General features: G+C 53.0%; 1 protein-coding gene across 1 annotated transcript in view; it reads left to right on the top strand.

Moving 5' to 3' along the window:
* Window positions 1-467: 467 nt before the first annotated feature.
* The window catches only part of LOC144677693 (suppressor of tumorigenicity 14 protein homolog), a gene marked incomplete at its 3' end in the record, with an annotated part of 29,857 nt that continues 18,282 nt past the window's right edge, over window positions 468-12,042 (top strand). The window contains exons 1-7 of the mRNA XM_078537729.1: window positions 468-548; window positions 1,482-1,552; window positions 2,540-2,718; window positions 4,194-4,229; window positions 6,591-6,822; window positions 10,333-10,472; window positions 11,192-11,289. Of these exons, the coding sequence (XP_078393855.1) occupies window positions 468-548; window positions 1,482-1,552; window positions 2,540-2,718; window positions 4,194-4,229; window positions 6,591-6,822; window positions 10,333-10,472; window positions 11,192-11,289 (837 nt within the window). The remainder of the gene's footprint in view (window positions 549-1,481; window positions 1,553-2,539; window positions 2,719-4,193; window positions 4,230-6,590; window positions 6,823-10,332; window positions 10,473-11,191; window positions 11,290-12,042) is intronic.

The raw sequence follows: 12,042 nt of genomic DNA, 5'->3' as shown, positions 1-12,042 counted from the left end.
AAGAACGCTTCAACATCCCTTCCCTCAATCTTTGGAAGGGCTTGTGCCAATTTAAACATTTACCCCACTGGACCGCCCCTCGGAGAACTCAGTCTCTCCGGTATTCCTTCCAGTTTTAAATCCTGTGCTGCCTCTTCGATTATCTCTGCCTTCCTCGCTTTGGCAGGCAATCCTACTCTTAGTTGACTTGCCAATTCGATGAGCCTGGCTTCTGGGGTCCCTGGTGAAATTGTCAGGGACACCTCTCCCACTTGCAGGAACTCTCTGGCAGTTTCCAGAGCCATCTTATATTTGACAGTAGAAACCCGGTGTTTCCTTCTCGCTTTTATTACTTACTAAACCCACACCCAAATCGTCCTTGTCTTCTGTTCCAACATATCTCAGTTGAGCCCCCAGACGTTGCCAGGACTCACAGTGGACACTGCACTGTAACATCGAGCCCCACTGCTCCCCGAGCAGTGACAAATATGAACAAGTTTGATCAAAGCACCAGAATTCCCCAATTCTACCTAACTGTTCAGTTTCGGTTAACAGAATACGAGCACCGGGTTTGTAAACTTAATAAGTAAATAACTGTTTATTGAACAAATTCTCTTTAACTAGCGGCAAAAGAAATATGAACTGCTAATTTCTAACTCTATAACCTAAACTCTACCCCTTCTTAAATCCCTATACACACACACATACAAGACACGTAAGACACACAAAAACATGGATTTTAAGGGTGTGATAAAACAGTTCAATAGCACCAATCCCGGGGTACAGGATTCGATGGGTTGATTTTCATCCGATGGTCTTCCTGATTCCTTTCAGTTCTTTATTGATGACACGAGGTGGTCTTCCAGCACTTTCAGTCTTTAGTTCACTGGTTATGCACTTACCTTTCAGTGTCTCTAACGGTGATTTCCCCCTTTTCCTCTTGACAGGGGCTTTCAGAGAGAGAGCAGGTTATAGAGATATGAGGAGAAAAAGCCAGCTCGCTGTTATTGTAGAATTACTGGAATCTGACACACACAGCAGAGAGAGGTTTTAGGTCTTTTTCCTTTCAGGCTACAAGCTATTCTGCTGCACTGCCCTCACACAAACCCTGGTCACCTGGTCAGGAGCTAATTAAAATGCTGTTGTCAGGCAGCTCCCTTGGTCCAGGACTCCTTTATGGCACCATCCTGTCTTTCATGACCCAAACTGTTCCAGGACTGCAACATTGTATATATCTCTCATCCTGTTCCAGTGGACACGTCTTTCAAACTGCAGCCATTGTAATTCTAATCCATAGTCCAACAGGATATAATAAAATATGCTGCTTACTGTATGAAATGGACTATAAAACTATGTGTGATAGTGCGTATTGGACTATAATACTGTGTGTCAGCATTTAATGGACAGTCAGTGTGTGTGTGTGTGTGTGTGTGTGTGTCGATGTGTAATGCATTGCAACATGCTGCCTGCAATGGTGAATGCTTTTCTGTTCCTTTTTGCAGATTAATGCCTCTTGTAAGAAAGTACCTGAACTCTCCTCCTTTTTTGTGATGTCTCGTGTGTTTGACTACAGGTAAGGAGGGAATTGGCTGTGGGTTGATCAGCAGGATGCTCCCTCTGGTTCTGGGTAAAGCAGTTATCAGCTCAAGATTCCAATCCTGATACTTGAGCCCAAAATCCAGGCTGATATTCCCAGTGCCAGTACTGAGGGAGTGCCGCACTGTCGGAGGGTCAGTGCTGAGGGAGTGCCGCACTGTCGGAGGGTCAGTACTGAGGGAGTGCCGCACTGTCGGAGGGTCAGTACTGAGGGAGTACCGCACAGTCGGAGGGTCAGTACTGAGGGAATGCTACACTGTCGGAGGGTCAGTACTGAGGGTGTGCCGCACTGTTGGAGGGTCAGTGCTGAGGGAGTGCCGCACTGTCGGAGGGACAGTACTGAGGGAGTGCCGCACTGTCGGAGGGTCAGTACTGTGGGAGTGCCGCACTGTCGGAGGGTCAGTACTGAGGGAGTGCCGCACTGTCGGAGGGTCAGTACTGAGGGAGTGCCGCACTGTCGGAGGGTCAGTACTGAGGGAGTGCCGCACTGTCGGAGGGTCAGTACTGAGGGAGTGCCGCACCGTCAGAGGGTCAGTACTGAGGGAGTGCCGCACCGTCGGAGGGTCAGTACTGAGGGAGTGCCGCACTGTCGGAGGGACAGTACTGAGGGAGTGCCGCACTGTCGGAGGGTCAGTACTGAGGGAGTGCTGCACTGTCGGAGGGTCAGTACTGAGGGAGTGCTGCACTGTCGGAGGGTCAGTACTGAGGGAGCGCTGCACTGTCGGAGGGTCAGTACTGAGGGAGTGCTGCACTGTTGGAGGGTCAGTGCTGAGGGAGTGCTGCACAAAATTGATCCCCCAAGCACATTGCTATTTGTGGGATCTTGCTGTGCATCAATTTCCTACATTACAACAGTGACCTCGCTTCTAAAAATAAAGCCTGCTTCACTGGCTGGGAGGCTTTGGGCTGTCGTGTGGAGGTGAAATGTTAACCCCTCTCCCTGGTGTGTGTCTCCCTCTGTTAGTGATGGCCCTGACCTGAAGGCGTATTACTACGCCCAATTCGAGATCCCTCCAGAACACAAGGACGTGCTGCCCAAGTTCAGTAAGGACGCGCTGACCGGGAGCCTGCGCGAAACTGTTCAGCAGGTCCGCAGATCACAGCTGTTCAGCGATGTCACCATCACCTCAGTCACCTCGTCCCGTGAGTATACAGACCAGCCACTGTACTGTACCCGAACTAACACTCACCGGGGTACGGGTCCCACACACAGTGACTCTCACTGGGGTACGGGTCCCACACACACTGACTCTCACCGGGGTACGGGTCCCACACACACTGACTCTCACCGGGGTACGGGTCCCACACACACTGACTCTCACCGGGGTACGGGTTCCACACACACTGACTCTCACCGGGGTACGGGTCCCACACACACTGACTCTCACCGGGGTACGGGTCCCACACACACTGACTCTCACCGGGGTACGGGTCCCACACACACTGACTCTCACCGGGGTACGGGTCCCACACGCACTGACTCTCACTGGGGTACGGGTCCCACACGCACTGACTCTCACTGGGGTACGGGTCCCACACGCACTGACTCTGACTGGGGTACGGGTCCCACACGCACTGACTCTCACTGGGGTACCGGTCCCACACACACTGACTCTCACTGGGGTACGGGTCCCACACACACTGACTCTCACTGGGGAACGGGCGCCACACACACTGACTCTCACTGGGGTACGGGTCCCACACGCACTGACTCTCACTGGGGTACGGGTCCCACATGCACTGACTCTCACTGGGGTACGGGTCCCACACACACTGACTCTGACTGGGGTACGGGTCCCACACACACTGACTCTCACTGGGGTACCGGTCCCACACACACTGACTCTCACTGGGGTACGGGTCCCACACACACTGACTCTCACTGGGGAACGGGCGCCACACACACTGACTCTCACTGGGGTACGGGTCCCACACACACTGACTCTCACTGGGGTACGGGTCCCACACACACCGACTCTCACTGGGGTACGGGTCCCACACACACTGACTCTCACTGGGGTACGGGTCCCACACACACCGACTCTCACTGGGGTACGGGTCCCACACACACTGACTCTCACTGGGTTACGGGTCCCACACACACCGACTCTCACTGGGGTACGGGTCCCACACACACGGACTCTCACTGGGGTACGGGTCCCACACACACTGACTCTCACTGGTGTACGGGTCCCACACACACTGACTCTCACTGGGGTACGGGTCCCACACACACTGACTCTCACTGGGGTACGGGTCACACACACACTGACTCTCACTGGGGTACGGGTCCCACCCACACTGACTCTCACTGGGGTACGGGTCCCACACACACTGACTCTCACTGGGGTACGGGTCCCACACACACTGACCCTCACTGGGGTACGGGTCCCACACACACTGACTCTCACTGGGGTACGGGTCCCACACGCACTGACCCTCACTGGGGTACGGGTCCCACACACACTGACTCTCACTGGGGTACGGGTCCCACACACACTGACCCTCACTGGGGTACGGGTCCCACACACACCGACTCTCACTGGGGTACGGGTCCCACACACACTGACTCTCACTGGGGTGATTATATTTAATTCTTTGTTGAATTTCTTCCCCAGTTGCTAATTCGAAGCTGGTGATGAACCCGGAAGAGAGTAAGTCCTGTCTGTTCTCCCGATCTGCCCCTCTCCTCTCTTGTCCCACCACCCATACCACCTCCCTCCCCCCTCCCCAACAGCCCATTTCCCTCTGCATGTCTGTCTGAGTCTCCCCCGGCTCATCTATCTGTCTCCACCCCGCCTGTCTGTCTGTTCCCCCATCCGTCTGTCGGTCTCCCACCCGTGTGTCTGTCTGTCTCCCCTCCGTCGGTCTGCCTGTCTCACCCTGTCTGTCCGACCGTCTCACCCACGTCTGTCTATCCACCCATCTCCCCCCATCTGTATGTCCGTCTCCCCCTGTCTGTCTGTCCGTCATAACCTGTCTGTGCACCTGTCTCCCCTGGCATGCCTGTCTGTCTGTCTAACGGCCGGCGGTCTGTTTCTCCCTTGCCCTTCCTTCCTTTCTTCTGCACCGTATCTTCCTCACCCTCTACCCCAGCCCCGCTCACCCGCTCTCCCTGTCTCTCTCTCTCTCTCCCTGTCTCTCTCTCTCTCTCCCTGTCTCTCTCTCTCTCTCCCTGTCTCTCTCTCTCTCTCCCTGTCTCTCTCTCTATCGCCCTGTCTCTCTCTCTCTCTCCCTGTCTCTCTCTCCCTGTCTCTCTCTCTCTCTCCCTGTCTCTCTCTCTCTCTCCCTGTCTCTCTCTCTCTCTCCCTGTCTCTCTCTCTATCTCCCTGTCTCTCTCTCTCTTTCTCCCTGTCTCTCTCTCTCTCCCTGTCTCTCTCTCTCTCTCCCTGTCTCTCTCTCTCTCTCCCTGTCTCTCTCTCTCTCCCTGTCTCTCTCTCTCTCCCTGTCTCTCTCTCTCTCCCTGTCTCTCTCTCTCTCTCCCTGTCTCTCTCTCTCTCTCCCTGTCTCTCTCTCTCTCCCTGTCTCTCTCTCTCTCTCCCTGTCTCTCTCTCTCTCTCCCTGTCTCTCTCTCTATCGCCCTGTCTCTCTCTCTCTCTCCCTGTCTCTCTCTCTCTCTCTCCCTGTCTCTCTCTCTCTCTCTCCATGTCTCTCTCTCTATCTCCCTGTCTCTCTCTCTTTCGCCCTGTCTCACTCTCTCTCTCCCTGTCTCTCTCTCTCTCTCCTTGTCTTTCTCTCTCTATCGCCCTGTCTCTCTCTCTCTATCGCCCTGTCGCTCTCTCTCTATCGCCCTGTCTCTCTCTCTCTCTCCCTGTCTCTCTCCCTCTCTCCCTGTCTCTCTCTCTCTATCGCCCTGTCTCTCTCTCTATCTCCCTGTCTCTCTCTCTCTCTCCCTGTCTCTCTCTCTCTATTGCCCTGTCTCTCTCTCTATCGCCCTGTCTCTCTCTCTATCGCCCTGTCTCTCTCTCTCTCTCCCTGTCTCTCTCTATCTATCTCCCAGTCTCTCTCTCTCTATCTCCCTGTCTCTCTCTCTCTATCGCTCTGTCTCTCTCTCTCTCTCCCTGTCTCTCTCTCTCTCTCTCCCTGTCTCTCTCTCTCTTTCCCTGTCTCTCTCTCTCTCTCCCTGTCTCTCTCTCTCTCTCTCTCTCCCTGTCTCTCTCTCTCTATCTCCCTGTCTCTCTCTCTCTATCGCCCTGTCTCTCTCTCTCTCTCCCTGTCTCTCTCTCTATCGCCATGTCTCTCTCTCTCTATCGCCCTGTCTCTCTCTCTCTCCCTGTCTCTCTCTCTCTCTCTCCCTGTCTCTCTCTCTCTCTGTCTCTCTCTCTCCCTGTCTCTCTCTCTCTATCTCCCTGTCTCTCTCTCTATCGCCCTGTCTCTCTCCCTCTCTCCCTGTCTCTCTCTCTCTCTCCCTGTCTCGCTCTCTATCGCCCTGTCTCTCTCTATCTCTCCCTGTCTCTCTCTCTCTCTCTCCCTGTCTCTCTCTCTCTCTCTCTCTGTCTCTCTCTCTATCTCCCTGTCTCTCTCTCTCTATCTCCCTGTCTCTCTCTCTATCGCCCTGTCTCTCTCTCTCTCCCTGTCACTCTCTCTCTCTCCCTGTCTCTCTCTCTATCTCCCTGTCTCTCTCTCTATCTCCCTCTCTCTCTCTCTATCTCCCTGTCTCTCTGTCTCTATCGCCCTGTCTCTCTCTCTCTCTCTCTCCCTGTCACTCTCTCTCTCTCCCTGTCTCTCTCTCTATCTCCCTGTCTCTCTCTCTATCTCCCTCTCTCTCTCTCTATCTCCCTGTCTCTCTGTCTCTATCTCCCTGTCTCTCTCTCTCTCTCTCCCTGTCTCTCTCTCTCTCTCCCTGTCTCTCTCTCTCTCTCCCTGTCTCTCTCTCTCTCTCCCTGTCTCTCTCTCTCTATCGCCCTGTCTCTCTCTCTTTTGCCCTGTCTCTGTTGATCCCTCGTTCTCTCACTCACAGTTGGATACCTGTTATGCTGGGCGGGTTTTTAATGCTCTGTATGGTATATTCACAGGAGACTGTTATCACACTTACCATGCAAAGGACACAGAGTTGACATTCACCTCTCCAGGATATAACAAAAATGGATATCCCAACAACATTCACTGCCAGTGGGTCCTTCGAGCGGCAAGAGACCACGTCATCTACCTCGAATTCTTGGACTTCAACACTGACGATGACTGTGGCAATGATTTCGTCATGGTTCATGATTCGCTGAGCCCGGCAGAGGATGATGTCATCACCAAGTAAGCGGTCACCTCGCGTTCCTCATCTAACCCCGTGCTGTACCTGTCCTGGGAGTGTTCGATGGGGACGGTGCAGGGGGAGCTTTACTCTGTATCTAACCCCGTGCTGTACCTGTCCTGGGAGTGTTTGATGGGGACAGTGTAGAGGGAGCTTTACTCTGTATCTAACCCCGTGCTGTACCTGTCCTGGGAGTGTTTGATGGGGACAGTGTAGAGGGAGCTTTACTCTGTATCTAACCCCGTGCTGTACCTGTCCTGGGAGTGTTTGATGGGGACGGTGTAGAGGGAGCTTTACTCTGTATCTAACCCCGTGCTGTACCTGTCCTGGGAGTGTTTGATGAGTACAGTGTAGAGGGAGCTTTACTCTGTATCTAACCCCGTGCTGTACCTGTCCTGGGAGTGTTTGATGAGTACAGTGTAGAGGGAGCTTTACTCTGTATCTAACCCCGGGCTGTACCTGTCCTGGGAGTGATTGATGGGGACAGTGTAGTGGGAGCTTTACTCTGTATCTAACCCCGTGCTGTACCTGTCCTGGGAGTGTTTGATGGGGACAGTGTAGAGGGAGCTTTACTCTGTATCTAACCCCGTGCTGTACCTGTCCTGGGAGTGTTTGATGGGGACAGTGTAGAGGGATCTTTACTCTGAAGCTAACCCCGCGCTGTACCTGTCCTGAGTGTTTGTTTAGGAGTGTGTGGATCAGGGAATGCACACTTTGTGAGCTGAGTGTTATGTGATAATTTTCTGATTTGTTTTGGCTGCCAGGGTTTACCCTCTGGTGTTAGATTGTTGGCTGAATCATAATTTCCTCTCTCTGCCTCACCCTCCCTCCTCCTCATGCTCTCTCTCTCTGTGTCTCTCTCTGTGTCTCTCTCTCTCTCTCTGGTTTATCCTTTGATTTTCCTGTTCTGATTAATATTGATTTGCACCCAGTATCTCCGAGCACATGTTCAATCTTCAGAAGGGGATGTTGGAACATCGCAGCCCTGTATAAGACAGAATGGATCGCTTCACTGACATCTCCCATAGAAATAGGGTATCGCATAGGTACAGAAGAGGAGAAGGCCATTCAGCCCATCATGTCCCTGCAGCCCTCTGCTCACATCGCCCCGCTCCCTGACCCTCTCCCTGTTATCCTGCACATTTTTCCCTCTTCAGATTAACCAGTTCCCATTTGAAATCCTCGATTGAATCAGCCTCCGCCACACCCTCGGGTGGAACGTTCCAGACCCCGGCCACCCATTGTGTAAACAGTATCCGAATTTCGATTGCTAAATTCCAGGTGTACCTTCCCCGAAAGCAAAGAAACTCAGAGAAACAGGGAGGAGACAGACGCATATTGAATCTGTGCGGAGACATCAACATTTACCCAATTCCTCCTGTCCCAGCGGTCACTCCCCCAGTGGTCAATTCCCTCTCCGCCATCCCAGAGAATTAACCAACTCTTCCAACCATTTCACTCCTCACCCTCCTCCCTCCGAGTGAGTGACCCTCACTCGCTCCTCACCCTCCTCCCTCCGAGTGAATGACCCTCACTCGCTCCTCTCTCCGAGTGAGTGACCCTCACTCGCTCCTCACCCTCCTCCCTCCGAGTGAGTGACCCTCACTCGCTCCTCTCTCCGAGTGAGTGACCCTCACTCGCTCCTCACCCTCCTCCCTCCGAGTGAGTGACCCTCACTCGCTCCTCTCCCTCCTCCCTCCGAGTGAGAGACCCTCGCTCGCTCCTCACCCTCCTCCCTCCGAGTGAGTGACCCTCACTCGCTCCTCTCTCCGAGTGAGTGACCCTCACTCACTCCTCAACCTCCTCCCTCCGAGTGAGAGACCCTCGCTTGCTCCTCACCCTCCTCCCTCCGAGTGAGTGACCCTCACTCGCTCCTCTCTCCGAGTGAGTGACCCTCACTCACTCCTCAACCTCCTCCCTCTGAATGAGTGACCCTCACTCGCTCCTCACCCTCCTCCCTCCGAGTGAGTGACCCTCACTCGCTCCTCTCTCCGAGTGAGTGACCCTCACTCACTCCTCAACCTCCTCCCTCCGAGTGAGTGACCCTCACTCGCTCCTCACCCTCCTCCCTCCGAGTGAGTGACCCTCACTCGCTCTTCCCTCTGAGTGAGTGACCCTCACTCGCTCCTCACCCTCCTCCCTCCGAGTGAGTGACCCTCACTCGCTCCTCACCCTCCTCTCCTCGATTGAGAGACCCTCACTCGCTCCTCACCCTCTTCCCTCCGAGTGAGTGACCCTCACTCGCTCCTCACCCTCTTCCCTCCGAGTGAGTGACCCTCACTCGCTCCTCACCCTCCTCTCCTCGAGTGAGAGACCCTCACTCGCTCCTCACCCTCTTCTCCTCGAGTGAGAGACCCTCACTCGCTCCTCACCCTCCTCCCTCTGAGTGAGTGACCCTCACTCGCTCCTCACCCTCCTCCCTCTGAGTGAGTGACCCTCACTCGCTCCTCACCCTCCTCCCTCCGAGTGAGTGACCCTCACTCGCTCTTCACCCTCCTCCCTCCGAGTGAGTGACCCTCACTCGCTCCTCACCCTCCTCCCTCCGAGTGAGTGACCCTCACTCGCTCCTCACCCTCCTCCCTCCGAGTGAGTGACCCTCACTCGCTCCTCACCCTCCTCCCTCCGAGTGAGTGACCCTCACTCGCTCCTCACCCTCCTCCCTCCGAGTGAGTGAATGCCACTCACTCCTCACCCTCCTCCCTCCGAGTGAGTGACCCTCACTCTCTCCTCACCCTCCTCCTTCTGAGTGAGTGACCCTCACTCGCTCCTCACCCTCCTCACCCTCCTCCCTCCGAGTGAGTGACCCTCACTCGCTCCTCACCCTCCTCCCTCCGAGTGAGTGACCCTCACTTGCTCCTCACCCTCCTCCCTCCGAGTGAGTGAATGTCACTCACTCCTCACACTCTCCCTCTTACTCTCTCTCCTTCTCTGACTTTCTCTCTCACTTTCTCTCCCTCTCTGTCTCCAACGTTCTCTCTCTCTCCCGGGCTCCCCCTCTCACTCTCTCTCACTCTCTCTCACTCTCTCTCACTCTCTCTCACTCTCTCTCTCTCTCTCTCTCTCACACTCTCGCTCACTCACTCTCTCTCACTCTCTCTCACTCTCACTCTCTCTCTCTCACTCTCTCTCACTCTCTCTCTCTCTCTCACTCTCTCTCACTCTCTCTCTCTCACTCTCTCTCACTCTCTCTCACTCTCTCACACTCTCTCTCACTCTCTCTCTCTCACTCTCTCTCACTCTCTCTCACTCTCTCTCTCTCACTCTCTCTCACTCTCTCTCACTCTCTCACACTCTCTCTCACTCTCTCTCTCTCACTCTCTCTCACTGTCTCTCTCTCACTCTCTCTCACTCTCTCACACTCTCTCTCACTGTCTCTCTCTCACTCTCTCTCTCTCTCTCTCATTCTCTCTCACTCTCTCTCTCTCACTCTCTCTCACTCTCTCTCTCTCTCTCTCTCTCCCGGTCTCCCTCTCTCACTCTCTCACACTCTCTCTCTCTCCCTTTCCCCACAGGAAGTGTGGGAAGCGACCCTCCACTAACCACCTCTCTGTGATATCCTCCGGCAATGTGATGCTGGTCACCCTCCTGAGTGATGAGAACGAGAGTTTTAAAGGATTCTCAGCCAAGTTCACCCAGCGAGTCAAACTGGAAGGTGAGTTTCTCTGCTCAACGTTCATGAGAACTCAGTCAACCGGCTGTGGGCACCGCACACAGAGCAGCACCCATGGGTGGTGGGGGTGATACACCAACTGGAGCAGCACTCATGGGTGGGGGGGTTGTGAGACACCCACTGGAGTTGTACCCACAGGTGGGGAGCGAGTTCCCTAAATGAATCTGCACCCAGGGATGAGGTGAAACCCCTACACAGACCAGCACCCACAGATGGGCGGTGAGTACCCTACACTGAGCAGCACCCATCGGTGGGGATTAATCTTACATTGACGAGGGGGCAGAGCCTAAAAATGAGAGGCTGATCTTTTAGGAGTGAAGTTAGGAAAGATTTCTACACACACACGGACAGGGAGAGGTTTCAATTCTCTTCCCCAAACGGAAATTGATCTATTCTTAATTTTAAATCGGAGAGATTTGTTATCCAAAGCGGGTATTAAGGGATATGGGTAAAGGTGGGTATGTGGAGGGAGGACACAGAACAACCATGATCTCATTGAAAGGAGGAACAGGCTGGAGGGGCTGAATGGCCTCCTCCTGTTCCTGTGTAACAGGCTCGAGGGGGCTGAATGGCCTCCTCCTGTTCCTGTGTAACAGGCTCGAGGGGGCTGAATGGGCCTCCTCCTGTTCCTTTAATTCTTTGTTTTGTCAGTGTTTTTCCTGCTGAAGTTCGGTCAATATGTGAAATGTTTCCTCTTTCAGAATGTGGAGGCACTCTGACGGAATTATCTGGGAATATCAGCACTCCGTACTATCCGACCTTCTACCCCCCCAACATAGACTGCACCTGGACAATCAAGGTAAGACTCGAGTGATTTTGTGAGAAAAGTACAGCAATAATCCTGGGTGATTTTAATCTACATAGAGATTGGACAAATCAGATTGGCAAAGGTAGCCTGGATGATGAGTTCATAGAGTGTTTGCGAGACAATTTCTTAGAGCAGCACATTTTAGCACCAGCCAGAGAGCAGGCTATACTTGATCTGGTAATGTGCATGAGACAGAATTAATTAATGACCTCATATCATAATATGATTGATTTTCACATTCAGTTTGAGGGAGAGAGGAGTGGATCTAAAACTAGTGTTAAAAAGTAAAATTAAAAATTAAACTTAAATAAGGGTAATCATGAGGGCATGAAGACAGAGCTGGCTAAAGTGAACTGGGAAATTAGGTTAAGGGATGGGTCAGTAAAGATGCAGTGGCAGAAATTTAAGGAGATATTTCAGAACACTCAGAAAAGGTACATTCCAGTGAGAAAGAAAGACTCTAGGGGAAGGACACACAATATGTGGCTAAGATAGTATCAAATTGAAAGAAATAGCATATAATTCTGCAGGTCAGAAGATTGGACAGGATATAAAGAACAGCAAAGAATGACTAAGTAAATAATAAGGGAGGAGAAGTTAGAGTGTGAGAGTAACTTAGCTAGAAATATTAAAACAAATGGTAAGAGTTTCCGCAGGTATTTAAAAAGGAAACAAGTGAGTAAAGTGAGTGTTGGTCCTCTAGAGAGCGAGATTGGGGAATTAATAATGGATAATAAGGAAATG

Source organism: Cetorhinus maximus, unplaced genomic scaffold, assembly GCF_964194155.1.
Source record: "Cetorhinus maximus unplaced genomic scaffold, sCetMax3.hap1.1 HAP1_SCAFFOLD_2897, whole genome shotgun sequence".
NCBI classification, from domain to species: Eukaryota; Metazoa; Chordata; class Chondrichthyes; order Lamniformes; family Cetorhinidae; genus Cetorhinus; species Cetorhinus maximus.
The sequence above is the reverse complement of the archived record's forward strand: the minus strand, read 5'-3'. Positions and strand labels throughout refer to the sequence as shown.